Source organism: Nicotiana sylvestris, chromosome 9 (assembly GCF_000393655.2).
Source record: "Nicotiana sylvestris chromosome 9, ASM39365v2, whole genome shotgun sequence".
Taxonomy (NCBI): domain Eukaryota; kingdom Viridiplantae; phylum Streptophyta; class Magnoliopsida; order Solanales; family Solanaceae; genus Nicotiana; species Nicotiana sylvestris.
The window spans coordinates 147,541,527-147,560,328 of NC_091065.1; the positions used below are offsets into that span (position 1 = coordinate 147,541,527).

General features: G+C 37.9%; 2 protein-coding genes across 2 annotated transcripts; one reads left to right on the forward strand and one right to left on the reverse strand.

Moving 5' to 3' along the window:
* Nucleotides 1-7,065: 7,065 nt before the first annotated feature.
* Nucleotides 7,066-9,012, forward strand: LOC104223860 (U-box domain-containing protein 40-like). Its single transcript, XM_009775375.2, has one exon. The coding sequence runs from the start codon at nt 7,283-7,285 to the stop codon at nt 8,732-8,734; it is 1,452 nt and encodes a 483-aa protein (XP_009773677.1). The 5' UTR covers nt 7,066-7,282; the 3' UTR covers nt 8,735-9,012.
* A 4,625-nt stretch (nt 9,013-13,637) lies between these two features.
* On the reverse strand, nt 13,638-15,534 carry LOC104223861 (gibberellin-regulated protein 14-like). Its single transcript, XM_009775376.2, has 3 exons — nt 15,403-15,534; nt 14,802-15,066; nt 13,638-14,046 (listed from the first exon to the last, which is right to left on the reverse strand). Exons 1-3 carry the CDS (start codon nt 15,457-15,459, stop codon nt 13,862-13,864), a joined length of 507 nt encoding a protein of 168 aa, XP_009773678.1. The 5' UTR covers nt 15,460-15,534; the 3' UTR covers nt 13,638-13,861.
* Nucleotides 15,535-18,802: the final 3,268 nt, after the last annotated feature.

Sequence of the window (18,802 nt, forward strand, 5' to 3'; positions counted from 1 at the left end):
ATGTTGATACTCAAAATGGCCTTGCAAAGTCATTTATTAAACGCCTGCAATTGATAGCAATACCACTACTTATGAAAACAAAATTGTCCACTACTGTTTGGGGCCATGCTATCTTGCATGCAGCATCACTTATTCATCTCAGACCGACACATTATAATAAATATTCTCCATCACAATTAGTTTTTGGTCATGAACCAAATATTGCCCATCTACGAATTTTCGGATGTGCTGTATATGTGCCAGTAGCACCACCACAACGTAGTAAGATGGGACCACAGAGAAGGATAGGAATATATGTTGGGTTTGAATCACCCTCTATTATTCGCTATCTTGAACCATTGACAGGAGATTTATTTACTGCTCGATTTGCAGATTGTCGGTTTGATGAAACAAATTTCCCACAATTAGGGGGAGAGAAAAAGGAAATCAAAAGAGAAATTGTGTGGAAAGTTTCATCATTATCTCACTTTGATCCCCGTACCCCTATATGTAATCAGGAGGTCCAGAAGATCATCCATTTACAGAATATAGCAAATCAAATGCCAGACGCATTTACTGATTTGAAAAGGATAACTAAGTCACATATCCCAGCAGAGAATGTGCCTATCCGAATTGATGTCCCAGTAGGACCATCTACTAGCATGAGAGCTAGTGAACCTAAAGCACGCCTGAAGCGTGGTAGGCCTTTGGGTTCTAAGGATCGAAATCCTCGAAAAAGAAAATCGACAAATGATCAAAACGATACTATGAAGGGATCTCCTGAAGAGACCCAAAATCTGATTAGTTCTGAGATTCCTGAAGAAATCAATGAACCCGAAGCTCATGTGAGTGAGGAACTTTTAATAAGTTAGATCGGTGATGGGATTAATTTAAATCGATATGAAATAGTGGTGGATAATATTTTTGCATATAATGTTGCACTTAATATTATGCAAGATAGTGAGGATCTTGAACCTCGATCTATCGAAGAATGTCGACAAAGATCTGATTGGCCAAAATGGCAAGAGGCAATTCAATCGGAATTGAAGTCACTTGCTAAAAGAGAGGTCTTTGGACCAGTAGTCCAAACACCTGCTGGTATAAAATCAGTTGGTCATAAATGGGTTTTTGTGCGAAAAAGGAATGATAAAAATGAAGTTGAAAGATACAAAGCTCGCCTTGTTGCACAAGGATTCTCACAACGACCTGGAGTCGATTTTGATGAAACATATTCACCTGTTATGGATGCCATAACATTTCGATATCTCATCAGTTTAGCACTACATGAAAAGCTTGAAATACATCTAATGGATGTAGTTACAGCTTATCTGTACGGTTCACTTGATAATGAAATTTATATGAAAATCCCTGAAGGATTTAAAATGCCTGAAGCAAAATCTCAGGAAATGTATTCAATCAGATTACAAAGATCTTTGTACGGTTTAAAGCAATCTGGGCGCATGTGGTATAATCGCCTTAGTGAATATTTGCTGAAAGAAGGTTACATAAATGATGTTATTTGTCCATGTATTTTTATAAAGAAAATGGCATCAGAATTTGTTATACTTGTTATTTATGTTGATGACATAAATCTTGTTGGAACTCCAGAAGAGCTCCAAAAGGCAATTGAATATCTTAAGAAAGAATTTGAGATGAAAGATCTTGGAAAGACAAAACTTTGTCTTGGTCTGCAAATTGAACATTTAGCAGACGGGATCTTTATCCATCAATCTGCCTATACAGAAAGGGTCTTAAAACGCTTTTACATGGACAAAGCGCACCCATTGAGTACACCAATGGTTGTTCGATCACTTGAAGTGAATAAGGATTTGTTCCGACCTCCAGAAGAGGACGAGGAACTCCTTGGTCCCGAAGTACCCTATCTCAGTGCAATTGGTGCACTAATGTATCTTGCTAATGCTACAAGGCCTGACATAGCATTTTCTGTTAATTTACTAGCAAGATATAGTTCTTCTCCTACACGGAGACATTGGAACGGGATTAAGCATATATTGCGATATTTAAAGGGAACTCTTGATATGGGTTTGTTTTATGCTAACAAAGATAGTGCAGATCTTGTCGGTTATGCAGATGCATGTTATTTATCTGATCCCCATAAAGCTCGATCTCAAACCGGCTACGTATTTACATATGGAGGTATTGTCATATCATGGCGCTCCACAAAGCAATCTATTGTTGCTACTTCTTCAAATCACGTTGAGATAATAGTTATTCATGAAGCAAGTAGAGAATGCGTATGGTTGAGATCAATAATTCATTTTACTCGAGAAAAATGTGGTTTGGAATGTGAGAAAAGACCCACAATTTTATACGAAGACAATGCTGCATGCATAGCCCAATTGAAGGGAAGATTTATAAAAGGAGATAGAACGAAGCACATTTCACCAAAATTATTCTACACACACGATCTTCAGAAAAGTGGTGACACTGATGTGCAGCAAATCCGTTCAAGTGATAATCCAGCAAATTTATTCACTAAATCTTTGCCAACTTCAACTTTTGAGAAGATGGTATACAAGATTGGAATGCAGAGACTCAAATATTTGAAACAAGGTTTTCATCAGGGGAGTAAAATACGCGATGCACTCTTTTTCCCTTACTAAGGTTTTTTCCATGGGGTTTTCCTTATAAGGTTTTTAATGAGGCACCTAGCAATGCGTCTTACTAAATATGTGTACTCTTTTTCCTTCACTGGGATTTTTTCCCACGTGGTTTTTCCTAGTAAGGTTTTAATGAGGCACATTATCTTTTAATGAACATCCAAGGGGGAGTGTTATAAATATATTATATTATGGATGTTCATTTAGTACTCTGTTGTAAATAAGCTTCCTGAAGAAGCTTATCCATATGGGACTCCACCATAAATATGTTTATCTATTTAGTACTCTATTGGAAATAAGCTTCCTGAAGAAGCTTATCACTTCGGTACCCGGTTATGGATAAACATTACCCCTAGTAGAAGATTATCCATACCGGATATAATAAGCTTATCCTTTCAGTACCTAGTTATGGATAAATATTATCCCCAGTAGAAGATTATCCATACCGGGTATAATAAGCTTATCTTTTCAGTACTCTGTTATGGATAAATATTGCTCTCAGTAGAAGATTATCCATATCTGGTATAGTAGCAACTTACACAACAGCTTCCTTTCTTCTATAAATAGAAGAGATTTCAGTTCATTATGTACATCAATTTGAATTCGAATAATATATCAGTTTCTCTCTATAGTTGTCTTTACTTTACAATCTTTATTTTATAACAAATTTGAATATCAGAGGGCGTTCCGGAAATAATAAAATCCCAAATACTCTGGATCAAGTTTTTTAGCTAAAGAATTGCAGGGAGGGCTAATCAATGTTCTTTTCATGATAAACATATATATAAATTATTTCTTTGTTGTGTTCTTTTTGTCCCATTTTATTTCATATTATTTGATTGAGTACTAAATTTAAGAAAGAAAGAGACATTTTTAAACTTTGTCATTTATAATAGTCATCTTATTAATGGTAAAAAAAATTAAAGTTAATTTAAACAATATATTTAGTTATAATTTTTTTAACTTTTCCTAAATAGAAACATGCAACACCTAAATTGTGAGGGAGGGATAAACTTTTTTTTCCGACTTCTGTACTATAAGAAAAGATTTAAATATACCATTCGTTATACTTTGAGTCGAAATATAACCCTACCATAATACTATTGATTTGAATATACCCCTCTTCTGTTAAGTTTGTCCAAGGTGCACATCCAATCCTACGTGGCCGGTGGCGATGATATTTGATAAGGTAGATGTCACATGACATGCCACCCCAGCACCCCTAATCTATATATAAAAGACTAAAATTTAAAATATAATATTTGTTATGGTAGCGGTAATGATGGCAATAGTGGTGGAGGGAAAAAAATTTAGTGGTCGAAAAAAATAAAAGGGAGGGGTAAAATGGGTTAGGAGCGCTGAGGTGGCAAGCCATGTGACATCCACCTCATCAAATGTGAGTGTCACGTAGGATTGGATGTCCACTTTTGTCACGATCCGAAATTCCCACCCTCGGAATTGTGATGACGCATAATATTTCACTTGTCACGCAAGCCAACGTTAGAAATTATTTTTAGCCATTTTTAACAATTCAAATTAAATAATAACCAAGAAACTGAATAAACTGAAATAGAGTAAGTAAACTAAAATAACAACGATATCCAGATACAATTCCAGAACTGATGTCACAAGTACACGAGCGACTAGAGTACTACAAATAAAAGTCTGAATGAAAATATAACTGTCTCAAATGAAATAAACAGCTAGAGTAATATAGAAGGGGACTTCAGGGCTGCGAACGTTGTGCAGTTGTACCTCAAGTCTCCGTAAACCACCGAATCCGAGCAATCTACTGACCGCCGCTAGGATCGACTCCAAAATCTGCACAAGAACTGCAGAGTATAGTATGAGTACAACCGACCCCATGTACTTGTAAGTACCGAGCCTAACCTTGACGAAGTAGTGACGAGGCTAAGGCGGGTTACTTACAATAAATTGTACACAGTATAATCATAATAACAATATGAAAGGAACACAGGAAATAACGGCAAATCGGTTAATTGATGAAAGCAAACTCAATCCTCGAAATCAATGAAACCAGAAATATCAGTCCTCAGAATCTCATATGAAAATACTGAAAGTTAACGCAATACAACAATGAGTACAACACACATAATCCACCATATCACAATCGTTGTGGCGTGTAACCCAATCAATAAATATAATCAATCCAACAACTCAATTCACATAAATCTCCACAATTAAAGAATATGAAAGCAAGGTGATAAAGGAACCCCGTACAAAATCAAGGAATGCTATAATTAATACAAAGCAATAAGACAAGCCAAACATATGACAGTTAAAGTATACAAGTAGGACAATTAAGGCAAGTAGCAATTAATCATGGAATCATGAAAGAAACAAACATTATAATACAAGAGTAAATAAATGACAAGTAACAAGTTACGCCATAGAAAGCAATTGTAAACGTTAAGACATGGAATAAGATAATTAATGAAATACAGAAAAGCATGGAAATAATTATTTTGACGGCATATATACACTCATCACCTCGCAGATACGTCGTTACATATATAATTCACAAAACATATGGTTCAAGGGTTTCTAATTACCTTAAATCGAGATTAGATCCAACACTTACCTCGCTCTGCAAGCAAATCAAAGCTCAACTGGAGTTTTTCTTCTAAAATTTGCCTCCAAACTGATCGAATCTAACTAAAATCGACTTCATATCAACAAACAATACTAGAAAAATCAATTACAATGCATAAAGTTAAGATCTTTACACTTTTCTCAAAAAATCAACAAAAGTCAACCACAGTCCCGCTTGGTCAAAACCTAAGATTCGGACCAAAACCTAATCACCCATTCACCCCCGAGCCCGATTATATAATTAGTTTCGAAATCCGGTCTCAATTTGAGGTCTAAATCTTAATTTTACAAAACCCCAAATTCTACCCAAATCCCTAATCTTCTACCACGAAATAGCATAAATTAAGGTTAGAAATCAATAGGTGTTGATGGAAATGGAAGAAAACGAGTTAAAGTATATTAACCTACAAAGTGGGGATAAAATCTCTCTTCAAAATCGCCTCTAGGCCGAGCTCTAATGAGAAGATGGTGAAAAATGGGTGAAATCCCGATTTTTAGAAGTTTTAAAGTCTGGGCGTCAGGTGAGACACCTGACGCGATCGCGAAGCAGCAGCGGCAAAAGGCCTTCGCATTAGCGAGGGGTTGCACGCGTTCGCGATGGTTTGTTCCCCCTGACCATCGCGTTCGCGATGGTTTGACCCCCCTGACCGTCGCGTTCGCGAGCCTTGGCTCGCGTTCGTATAGAACAAACCCCTGCTCCTCCTTCCAGGCCCCTTACTCTTCGCGTTCGCGTAGTGCTGGTCGCATTCGCGAAGGGTGATCCCACCATGGCTTCGCGTTCGCGTACACAGCCTCGCGTTCGCATAGAGAAAAAACCTCCCCAACCAAGAATACTCTTCGCGATCGCGGGAGTATCTTTGCAATCGTGAAGAAGGATACACTAGACATCACTAGACTCCAAAAACCAACAATAGCCTAAGTCCAAAAATCACTCTGTAGCCTATCCGAAACTCACCTGAGCCCTTCGGGCTCCAAACCAAGCATGCACACAAGTGTAATAACATCATACGAACTTGCTCGCGCGATCAAAACATCAAAATAACACCTAGAACTACGAATCAGACATCAAAAGGAATGATATTTTCAAAGTAACTCAATAACATGCAATTTTACAACCGGACGTCCGAATCACGTCAAATCAACTTCGTTTTGCACCAAATTTTTGGAAAAACGTCATAAAATACTGAAATGAACCTGTACCAAGTTCCGAAATTGAAATCCGAACCCGGTAGCAACAAAGTCAACCTACGGTCAAACTTAAGAATTCTTTAAACCTTTAAATTGCTAGTTTTCAACAAATCACGATAATTCAAGTTTGGAATTTTCGAATTCGATTCTGGGCATACGCCCAACTCCCAAATCACGATACGGATCCACCGGGACCGTAAAAATACTGATCCGGATTCGTTACACAAAACATTGACCGTAGTCAACTCAAATGAGTTTATGGCAAAATTTCACATTTTCTTTAGTTTTTCACATAAAACTTTTCTGAAAAAAGACACGGACTATGCACGCAAATCAAAAAAGACTAAACATAGCTATTTGAGGTCTCGGAACACAGAAATAAAGGCTAAAACTGAAAATGACCTATCGGGTCATCACAACTTTGGATAAACTTAACGGAAAAGGGCTATATTTGAACCAATATTATAACGACGTGATATATTTGGACTCAAAATATAACGAAAATTATATTTAAATTTTTTGTGATAGTACAAGAGTATATTTGGCCCTTTTCAGTTTTTTCATTGTGGTGCAACTAGCTACTCCATCGAACAACCCTTTAAGAGCCTTCCCCGTTGAAAATGAAATAAAGTTTTTTTAAATAATAAGAAGAAAGAGAAGAGAAATAAAATTACAAAGTAATCAAGTTAAGAATTGGCACTTTAGTTGAATGATTAGCAGCTTCACTCTTCAATTCCTTTTGCCTTTTCCCTGACCATTCTACCATACTGAAATTTCATATCATGTTTCCTTTTCTCCTCTAACTCAAACACATCTCTCAACCTATGGAGGATTCAGTTAGACTCAAATTTCATTAACGAGTCCATTTCTGCAACATCAAAATGGGAAGTGGAAAGCAAAGATGGAGAATCTCCTTCCACAAATCTCCAATAAAAGTAAAACACCCTCCAATGGAATTCATCTGTCCAATTTCTGGTTCTCTTATGGCTGATCCTATAATTGTCTCTTCAGGCCATACCTTCGAACGTCACTGTGTTCTTGCCTGTAAATCCCTCTCTTTCACCCCCATTTTACCTGATAATTCTATTCCCAATTTCTCCACTATCATCCCTAATCGCGCCCTCAAATCCACCATTCTCAACTGGTGCTCTTCTTCCCATATCGATCCTCCTATACCCCTCGATTTCCTCTCTGCTGAAAATCTCGTCCGTACGTTAATGGCTACCCAAAACACCAATAATACCAAGAATTGTGATGTTATGAACCGGTTCATTGAGTCTGTAACACTGTTGAATCGTCAAATTTCTACTACTTCTGAGGAGTCTGTGACTCCTACGAGTGGACCCACAACTGCTCTAACTCGACCCTGCTGTTACTCTTCAGCATCGTCCTCAGAAATGGACCCCACAAACCCCAAGTCGTGTGAAGAAGATGAACTCATCGTCAAACTGAAGAGCTCCCACGTGTTTGAACAAGAAGAAGCTGTGATCTCACTTAGAAAGCTGACCCGGACCCGGGAAGAAACCCGTTTTCAGCTCTGCACTCCTCGTTTGCTCTCAGCTCTCCGTTCTGTCATCTCCTCGAGATATGCTTCAGTACAGGTGAATTCCATAGCAGCGCTAGTGAACCTTTCCTTAGAAAATGGAAACAAGGTGAAGATTGTTCGTTCTGGAATTGTTCCGCCGTTAATTGACGTGTTAAAAGGAGGATTCCCTGAATCGCAAGAACATGCTGCAGGTGCACTTTTCAGTTTAGCTTTAGATGATCAGAACAAAACTGCAATTGGGGTTTTGGGGGCACTGCCTCCTCTGCTTCACTCTCTCCGTTCTGAGTCAGAACGGATGCGGCATGATTCGGCTTTGGCACTGTATCATCTTTCTTTGGTTCAGAGTAACAGGGCTAAGTTGGTGAAACTCGGGGCGGTTCAGTCGCTATTAGGCATGGTGAGAACAGGTCATATGACGGGACGAATTCTGTCAATATTGTGTAACATGGCAGCGAGTTTAGAGGGGAGAGGATCTATGCTTGATGGGGGTGCTGTGGAGTGTTTTGTGGGTATGTTGAGACAGGGAGAGTTTGATGCAGAATCTATTCGTGAGAGTTGTGTTACTGCATTATATGGACTAAGTCATGGTGGACTTAGGTTTAAAGGATTGGCAAAAGAGGCTGCTGCAGAAGACTTGTTGATAACACTTGAGGAAATTTTGGAAGGTGAGAAAGCCAAGGATAAAGTTAGGAAGATATTGCAGGTGTTGAGGGAGAAAGACGAAGAGGAGGAAGAAATTGACTGGGAGGAGTTGCTTAATTCTGATGGTGATACAAATTCTGCATAGTTTTCTTCCCTTAATTGGGTATTAAGTGCTTTTTTTTCTGGACATGAAATTGTAACTAGGCAAGGTTTTCCATTCACAAAATGGATTTTAGGTTTGCTTGTGGTGTCTTTTGAGACAATGTGTGGATTTGACAAAGTAAATATCGGTTTCTTGATTGTTGAAATTGTAAAGAAAAGATTTTGAACAGTGTGTTATGGTTTTGGGAAAATGTTTTTAACATGAGCCCATTGTCTTCTACTATTGTTTGGCCATCCTTGAATACCAGATTGTATTCTTCATTTCTTGTGTGAATAAGGCTTCTTCTGTGAATCTTTTGTGGTTTACATCCGCTCTGTTTAGTTAGCTGTGATTGATGTTGAGTTGATCAGCTTTCCTCTGGTTGTGAAAAATTGGAACATATAATGCTCTTTTCTCTTTGTTAGTTTCTTGAAGGGTCTGTAATAGTATGTATTTACTGCTAACTAGAGGCAAAATGAACTCCTGAGTTTAGATTCAATCATCCTCGTGGATCAACAATGAAAGAGAACAAGAATAGAGCAAAGCCTTCTCACTATCTAACTACTTGAAAGAGGTATTTCTTTTTTAAGCAGAGCTGATCTCGACTTGTTATTACTAGACATTGAAGCTACACCGAGATACTGATATTTGGTACTGCTATGGAGGTTTGATTTTTACGGACTTAAAATTAAGCTTTACTAGGAATAGAGTACTCTAGCATTTTGTACTTTTCTCAAGAGCTTGCTGCAGCCACTATTGTGATACTTCTGAAATGTGTTTGCCTCTTTCTTTTACTTTTCCCCTCAGATTAACAATGGTGTGACTCTTTGCAGAGGATGCCAATTGAAAAAGATTTTATAATGCTTATATTACTGCAATAGATATAATAGTTCTACTTGGACTTGGAGTCATCATGAAACTGGTTTTGACAAATAACAGGTATTTCTGAATCTTTTCATTTACATGTTACATCTTCCTTTTAAAGTAGGTGGGCATTGTTGCTCTAAAACGTAACCAGATGTTATACTTCTAAGATTGATGTGTATGTGAGTTCATATGTCTTTCGTGTATACATTTGTTAGAGCAAAAGGCATGAGTACACATTTTGATTAGAATATCCATATGCATAATAGTAACTAGTAAGCAAAAAGCATAAGTACATCAAAAGCAATTTGACAAGGCATCCACTAATGATGAAGTCAGATGCAGTACAAATAACTGATTAATAAGGCCACAGATACAGCAAGGCTAACATGCGAATCTAGGAATGTCAAACAGTTTGAGAAGCTTGGATTTTAAGGACAGAGAGAAAGGAGATGACAATGAGAAGCAACTCATCTGCTGATGCGTATAGGGTGTGAGTGCTCTTACTCGCGCTCTCACAGCTAAACATAAGAGTGCAAATCAAATTGGAGGCCGAAGCTAGAGGGCCATGTTTGCCTGGTCAAGCAAAGTTGTTTAGACGAGAGAGTTGCTTAAGTGGTAAAGGACCCTCCACCTCCGACACTAAGGTTGCAGGTTCGAGTCCCCAAAGGAGCAAAGTGGAAAACTCTTGGGGAGGGTAAAAAATAAAAGAAACAAGCATTTGTATATAGGATGAAAAGTTATTTGTTGTTGTATTTGCAGGTCAACATGATGGTGTAAGAAACCTACATCTCTATCCGTGTGTAGTGAAATTAAAACTCTTATAGTAAATGTCACGACCCAAAAACTGACCTGGTCGTGATGGCGCCTATCGTGATACTAGGCCAGCCAACTATTATCCATTTACTCCATATTCCAAGTTAAAACTTAAGAAAATCATATTTTTAACAGAATTCCAATAAAAGTTAAAGTAGAAATCAAAACAAGCGAAAAGAAATATAAGCCCGACCACGGGTGTCACTAGTCATGAGCAACATACTGCAATGGTTCGAAATAAAACAAGACTAATACAGTCTGAGAGTAGCCATCAATATGCGCTAAAAAGGAAGATAAGGATGGAGAAGGCGGGACTGCGATCGCCAGACAGCTACCTCGCAATCTCCAAGGAAAGTCTTCAACCGATGTGATCGGCAACCGCTATCGTAGCCCGAAACACTTGGATTTGCACACAAGGGTGCAGGAGATAACGTGAGTACACCAACTCAGTAAGTAACAAGTCCAAACTATGGACTGACGGTAGTGACGAACCAAACCTCTGCAGGTAGTAACATTTAATTGTACAGAAAAGTAGACATGTTTGCAGTTCAAGTAAATTTTCAACAGTGATTAAACATAGTATGAACAGTACATAGTATAAAGCTCAGGAACCTCCAAGTGCCAATGCACAGATAGCATGATCAATGTTACGTATAATACCTCCACTCACAAGTGCTCAACCACTCGGTACTGTATATGGCCATCCGGCCCAGGTAAGATCCATCCCGGAATATATATATATATATATACATCATTGACCGCAGTCATCCAGTACCGAGGAAGGCCAATCCAGCCCTGTGGAGAAGATCCATCTCCAGATATCAATAATTCGGACAAGGTCCATGTCCAGGGAAGATCCATCCCTCAATATCATCAACCGCGCTCACTGGGGTGTAAAGACTCTGGAGGGGCTTCTCTTAGCCCAAGCGCTATATCAAGCCAACGAAGGCATGATTGATTAATATCTCGCTGCGGCGTGCGGCCCGATCCCATACTATCACTCAATATCATGTTGTCGGCCTCACTCAGTCATTACTCTCTCCAGTCACACACACGAGCCCAAAAATGTCATGATACTAGCCCGAACAATGATATGATATGTCAAATAGCAATAATCGAGACTTAGGCATGATATAATATGCATGAACGGGACTGAGTACATAATATTAATGAAGTTAATGGCATGACAGCAAGAAACGACCTCTCGGGTCTCAACAGGGTTGGCGTGAAGCCTTAACATGATAATTAGCATGATTTGTAGCTCATTAACTTAATCACGTAAATACAACACAAATATCAGCATGAAAGAGTCCCTAAGCGATGCCATGGAATGACCCAGGCCGCAATTTTCACGGTGCATGCCTACACGCCCGTCACTTGGCATTTGCGTCATCTCAATAGTAATCATAGAACACATAGTTCGGGGTTTCGAACCCTTAGAACCAAGTTTGGAGGCGTTACTTACCTCAAGCCAAGCCAAACTCTAGCCCGCGACGCCCTTGCCTCTCAATTCAACCTCCAAATGCCCCGAATCTAACCAAAATCAGTACATAACCATCAATATACGCTAAAGGAGTGAAACCCATACGAAAATTATCAATTTAACTCAAAAGTCCCGAAATTGGTCAAACCCGACCCCTGGGCCCACGTCTCGGATTCCGATAAAATTCACAAAACTAGAATCCTTACACTCTTACGAGTTCATACATACCAAATACACCAAAATTCGACTACAAATGAGCCCTCAAATCCCTAAATCTAAGTCTCCAATTTCAAGTCCTAATCTCCCAACTTTCCTCCCTAATTCTCCACTAATACCATGATTAGGCAATAGAAAAATGGTCATAAACACAAGTAATAAAGCTTAAGTAGCTTACCCAACTGAAAACCTTTGATTCCCTTGAAAAATCACCGCCCTAGCTCTCTTCCCGTCTTCAAAAATGGAGAAACTTAGAAAAAATTCGCGAAGGCATCTATTTATATGTTTTGCCCGGCGATACCGCACCTGCGGCCTTATTACTCGCACCTGCAGTCCCAGGTGCGCACCTGCGGAAGTCACTTATCCGCCCAAAAATCGCATATGCGCTCAAATACCCGCACCTGCGCCATCGCAGGTGCGCTCAGCACTCCGCATCTGCTGCTCCTGCCCTTCACAACCTTGGCCGCATCTGCGGCCCTTTCCACGCTTCTGCGGGCCCCAATCCGCAGGTGCGGTTATGACAGGAACTCTTCAGCTGCAAACTCTAACTTCCAACTTCCTGATAACCATCTGAAATCATCCCGAGGCCCCCGAGACCTCAACCAAAAGTACGAACAAGTCATATAACACTATTCAAACTTGTACCAATCCTCGGAACACTCAAGACAACATTGAATCGTCAAAACACCCTCGGATTCAAGCCTAAGGATTCCAAAAAACTTCCGAATCCCGCAAACTATTAGAAAGTCTATTAAACCACCTCCGAATGACCTGAAATTTCGCACAAACGTCACAAATGACACAATGGACCTACTCCAATTTTTGGAATTCCATTACAACCCCGATATCAAAATTTCCATTACCAACCGGAAAGCGCCAAAATTCTAATTTCGCCAATTCAAACCTAAATCTACCACGGGCCTCCAGATTACATTCCGAACACGCTCCTAAGTACCAAATCACCTCACGAAGCTATCTGAATCATAAAAACTAAATTCCGAGATAGTTTACTCACAAATCAACTTCCGGTTGACTTTTCCAACTAAATGGCCAAATTGAGAGACTAAGTGTCTCAATCCTCCACAAGACCACTCCGAACCCGAATCGACCAACCCGATGCCACATAATATAGCTGAACAAGACATAAAGAAGTAAAAATGGGGAAAACGGAGTGGTAACTCATGAAACGACCGGCGGGTTGTTACAGTAAACTTGTGCATTTGCTATGGTTACTTAAACTGCGTTTTTCACATCATCGATTACTTGTACTGCTCCCTAAACGAGCATCGCAAGAGTTATCTTGCCTTGTATATAAAAAAGCTTGACAAACTTGCATAAACCCACCAGAGAGCCTTTTTGCTACTTTCTTTTTATCCAGAGCTTATAGAGTTAGAAGGTAGCGTTTTATTCAACTTTCACCCTAAAAATAGCATATTCTGTGGAGACCCTAATCAGTAAGAGCTACTAGCTGCTCTTCTTACTTACACAAGGAAGAAAAAGGAGAAAGTAAAATAGGAAAAGCAGATATAATAAAACTGCACTAATCTCATAATACATTAGTGTTAAACTTCTGAAGCAAAGGGATGACATGGAATGAAATGACCCAGCCAGTCATTGTGTCAAGTAGGGCATTTGTTTATCAAAATCTCATCTGAAAATTATTACTGGTGCTAGTCAACTATTACAATTCACATATGCAAAGTCATGCAACAGTTCCTATATAATCCATCTTAGAGCTTCAATCTCAATTTTCATGGGCACTTGCGCCTGCCACCGCGGGTGGTCATACTAGCATAACATTTGCCACATTTGTCTAGGTTCCCATATTGGCCTGGCGGAACACATTTGCATCTTAAACAACAAGTAGCGCATGCTCTTAGGCATACATTCTGCCTCGAATGCAACTTGCACCTCACCTGGCATAGGGGAACACAGTCTGCACATACATATATAGAAAAACTTGTTACCAAAGAAGGACATTCCAGAGATCACTTGAAGATTAATTATAGAAAGAATTTAAGTTAGTTACCATTGTATCAGGTTACCAGTTAATGTTTATTATAGGGTTTTCCTTATAATTACCTTATAAGTGATTTGCGTGTAACTTATATGGAGTTCCCTTCTTTGCTACTGCTAATAAAAATCGTTGTCTTAGACGAAAGAAGAGTTTGCCCGATGCTTATTTCTGACCTAGTTGATACACATCTTTGATCTCATTCTCGATATTGAAATATACTATATGACCAATAAGATTCCAGATCTCGTTATCAACCTTTTGGCCTAAAAATATAATCTTTCAATAAGGCCGTTTGATTAGGGAAATATTATATCCCTTAGGAACCTTACAAGTATCTTTTGATGCATAGGGTTCAAAAAAAAATTGTGATTCAATGTATAGATGGGAACCTTACAAGTATCTTTTGATGCATACGGTTCAAAAAAATTGTGATTCAATGTATAGATTCCGGTCCTTTTTCTTTTTACTTTTCTTTCTATTTCCTTTTTTTTAAATGGAGATAGAGTGACTATGTTTCTATTGCCTGACTTCAATGCATAAGATCGTATAAATAGTTTTCTATTATAAATACAAAGAAAGTCAAATTTGTCTAAGTACTAGACATAAGAAAGCAGGGACAAATGCAGGAAAGAAAGTAAAGATAGGACTCAAACTCTTATATAAATGCCTTATACCTGCTGTGTTCTTTGGTGGTGAGACGGGGGGAGTAGGGACTGGTGGTTTCTTGGCTGGTGGTGGTTGCTTGACCGCCGGAGATGGGGATGGTAGTAGCTTGACTGGAGGTGGCGGTGATGGTGCCTTTGCTGGCGGTGGAGGAGGAGGAGGAGTCACCTGGGTGGGTGGGTATGGAGTGGTTGGAGAGGATGCATTGAGTGGTGGTGGGGGGCTCGATATCTTATCATGTGGGGAAGCACCAGGGGCAGTGTTGCTATCTCCATTCTGCAACCAAAAGGAATAAAAGGTTCATGAACTAACGTCACTTTTCTGAACTAAGCTTTATTTTTGGATACACAGAAAAAAATCTTAGTACTCTTCATAAATGTGCACTAGTTAAAATGTGTTAATCATGAGAATGAATTTAAGAACAAACTTCTTTTATGGCGAATAATGTAAAATGCTCAGTCATGCTTAGCAATATATATAAAATGCAAAATGTAGGATAAGACTCCTACAGTTCATATTCTATGTTGTATTTAATCTTATGGATCTAAGCATAGTAAAGTATGTAAGTATCTTTTGTAGTTATAGAAATGAACAAGTGTTGAATAGACATACACTAGAAGCGATGAGAAGCAAAAAGGCAAAGAGAAGTGGCATAGGCCTAAAAGCCATGGTGAAAGCAAGCAGGTGGAGGGCAAGAATGGTAGTAGCTGAAAGAGAGCACAACTAAAAAGCTAGTTGATGAAAGATTTATGACAATAAGATTAGGTATATATAGGACGTGGAGCATACACAAGGAGAAGCTAACGAGTGTCAGATCCAACTATGAATTTCCGGGTTTGATAGAATCTAATATTTTTTTGGTTGAATTTAGAGGCGGATTCAAAATTTTAATTATGGATTCAAATTTAAATTTGTTAAAGTTTTAATGATTTTTTACTTGTATATTTATGCTCCATGTTGCAAGTTCCAACTGCCTCTGATCGAACCATATATATTATATCTGAGTGCGCGTGCGCGCACGCATCCAAAAGCAAGTAAAAATAGGTATACATTCGAAAGTCTGGATAAATCACTCATGCTTCTGTATCAGTGCAAGGCTGGGGTGCCGGTCCAGTTAGGTGCCAGCTTGGTAGATCAAAGATTTTATGGGCGAGACAGTGATAAATTGGTAGATACGCAAAATCTAAGTTGGTGTTTCAGCACACATTCCCATGCCACAGGGCTCATAAACTAATATATGTATTTCACATCAGAGTGTGTGCTTCAGTTGTTTATTTGGATGTGCACGAGGTCTTGTCGTTTCAAAACTAGCTACGTTTTCTGCCTTCCAAAGGACTTGTTTTTCTTTGTTCTTGACGAGCTAGTCCCATTCTTGGGTGTCATATTACGTGAATAATTCAAATTATAATGCTTCATCTCCCAAGTTTAAATCAGTGACTTATGCAAAATTTTGTTTAGTCAGTATATATAGGACATGGAGCATACACAAATCTGATTATCTTTATGAGAGGTATTCACATCAAACCAAGCAATTAAGGTTTAGCAGTTAAAAATTTAGATGAGAATACATAGTTTAATCAGGGAGATGTTCAGAAAACCAGCCATTTAACATTTGCAATTCAAAATTAAAGTTGGGATACATATCACTTAACCATGATTAAATAGTAAATGTATAAAAAAAAAATAAGTGTTGCATATGTTAGCTTGGTATAAATATTGGTTGCGGAGAAAGTTTCACCAGGACCACAAAAGCTGGTGGTATTAGATATAGGAGTTGTTTGTCCATATATTGTTTTTTCCGGAAGTCATCTTGAAAATATTCTTCGGTTATACATTTGATTGAATTTTTAGTGCGTTTCAAAAAAAAATTGAAGATGAGATTCAAACTAAGGACATAGATTTGGTTAAAACTTGAGCAAACGAGTTTTGAAGTTGTGTTAAAAAATAATTATTGAAAGTTGAAGTTGTATTTGGACATAATTTATTTGAAAAATAAGTTGAAGTTTTGTGAAGATAAATTTTCACCCAAAAACTAGTCCAAACAAGTTTTTGGAACTTAAATTTGTCTTCAAAGTCTTTCAAAAACTAATCAAATTTCATGAACAAACAATATCTTTAGTTTTTTTAATTGAAAAAGGTAAAAAAAAGATCTATTTCCAAACGGGAGCTTAAAAAAGTTTTTTTTTCTCTTTTTCAACTAAACAATATTTTACTCTAAAAAGACTGCGATATTTTTTGAAATGAAATACATGTCCAAATATAATTTTAATTTTCAAATACCTTTTTCAACTTAACTTTAATTATTTTTTTTCAAACCTAACATTTTTTTAATGTCCAAACACCTACTAATAACTTATTTGGCCAAGCTTCTCCAATCTTAGAAGCATCTTTTTTAATAAAAAAATGCTTTTCTTTTTCAAAGTTGAAGTGTTTGGCCAATCTTTTCGAAAAAAAATATTTTTGAGGAGAAGCAGAAACAATTTTGGAGAAGCAGAAAAAAGCAGTTTCTCTCCAAAAACGCTTTTGAGAAAAATACACTTAGAAGTAATTTTTAAAAGATTGATCAAATATTAATTGGTGCTCAAAAATACTTTTCAAATTAATTAACCAAATACAAATTATTTCTTACCAAAATACTTTCGAGAAAAATAAGATTTTTGCATCTTGTCCAAATAGGCTGTAGCACTCTTTTATTTAGGGCGATTACATTAAGATATAAGTTCCACGACACTAAGATACGTTTTTGTCCTTTCTTGACATGTGAAATCACGTGCTTATTCATTTTAGTCAAAATATTCACAGGTGACAGTACCGACCAGTCAGTATTCAGCAGCTGCATTGATTCAACCATTTTGAATTATTGTCAAAGAAGTGAAGAGTCCGAACCCTAAATATCAAGTTTTTGGACTTAAAATACGTTTTAATTGCCTAAAAAAAGATACTTTTCTATATATAACGCAGTATTATATCGTGCTATACGTCAACGGTATTTCTGCAGTTGAAGTATAGCGCGGTATAATAACGCGGTACAATACAGTATTATATATAGCGCGGTATTATAACGCGTTATACCTGTTTGTGGGCCTACCAATTAGTCTCCTGCATTTAACTGACATAACTGTAATTCAAATATATATAGCGTGGTATAATACCGCGCTATATATGTTTGTGGGCCCACCAATAACTCTCCTGCGGTTAACTGACTTAACAATAATTCAAATGGGTATAGCCCAGTGTAATACCGCGCTATACATCAAAAAATCCAGCCCCCCTGACATTGCTTTATTTAAAGGCGTTAGAATTTTATGAAAATCCATTCAAAAAATATTCTAACTTCCGTTCAAACTTTTCTTCTTGTTATCAAGCAATTTTCTATAATGTCTGAAGAGCCAAAAATAAGGGTTTCATTATATTGGGGGGAAGGGGGTGAGATTGTAATGGAGAATAACTCTGTGAGGTATAGTTCATCTCCACAGTGTCATGTTAAATTGCCGCTTACAACGGAGTGCGATAAATTGGTATCGTTGTTACGTAAAAAAATGAGTGTGAGGAAACGTTCGGTGAACCTTAAAGTAACCGGTAGATTTCCGTATTCTGTGACTCCGCAGGGGTTTGCTTATTATTCTGAGTTTAACATCGAAGATGATGAAACTCTTATAGATTTTTTGCGGATTCCGGATGAATACAGAGAATTTATTGTAATAAAATTGTTGGAAATGTACGTCAAGGCTGAAGACGTTGGCAATAATGAAATTGCGCAAACCAGGGATAACCCCCAGTCTCGGGTGGTTATTCTGGAGCAATTTTAGCCTAACATGTTCCGGCTGAAAGAGTTTGGCCGGATCTTAACTTATCTCCGCGGGCGAACGAGGAGCGAGGAAATAATTTCTCTCCTACTTTACATAATCCATAAGACGACTCGTAAACTTCAATTTCCTTTCTGTTATGATGTTTATTTTTTTGTTGAATTGAATTTGTATTAACACTCATATTTTCCACAGGGGTTACCGTT

Coding starts and splice junctions, on each gene's coding strand:
- LOC104223860 (XM_009775375.2), top strand. CDS start 7,283: ATGGGAAGTGGAAAGCAAAGATGGAGAATCTCCTTCCACAAATCTCCA.
- LOC104223861 (XM_009775376.2), bottom strand. CDS start 15,459: ATGGCTTTTAGGCCTATGCCACTTCTCTTTGCCTTTTTGCTTCTCATC. Junction 15,067..15,402: donor TGCTTCTCATCGCTTCTAGT/GTATGTCTATTC, acceptor TTTTGGTTGCAG/AATGGAGATAGCAACACTGC. Junction 14,047..14,801: donor ACCACCAAAGAACACAGCAG/GTATAAGGCATT, acceptor ATGTATGTGCAG/ACTGTGTTCCCCTATGCCAG.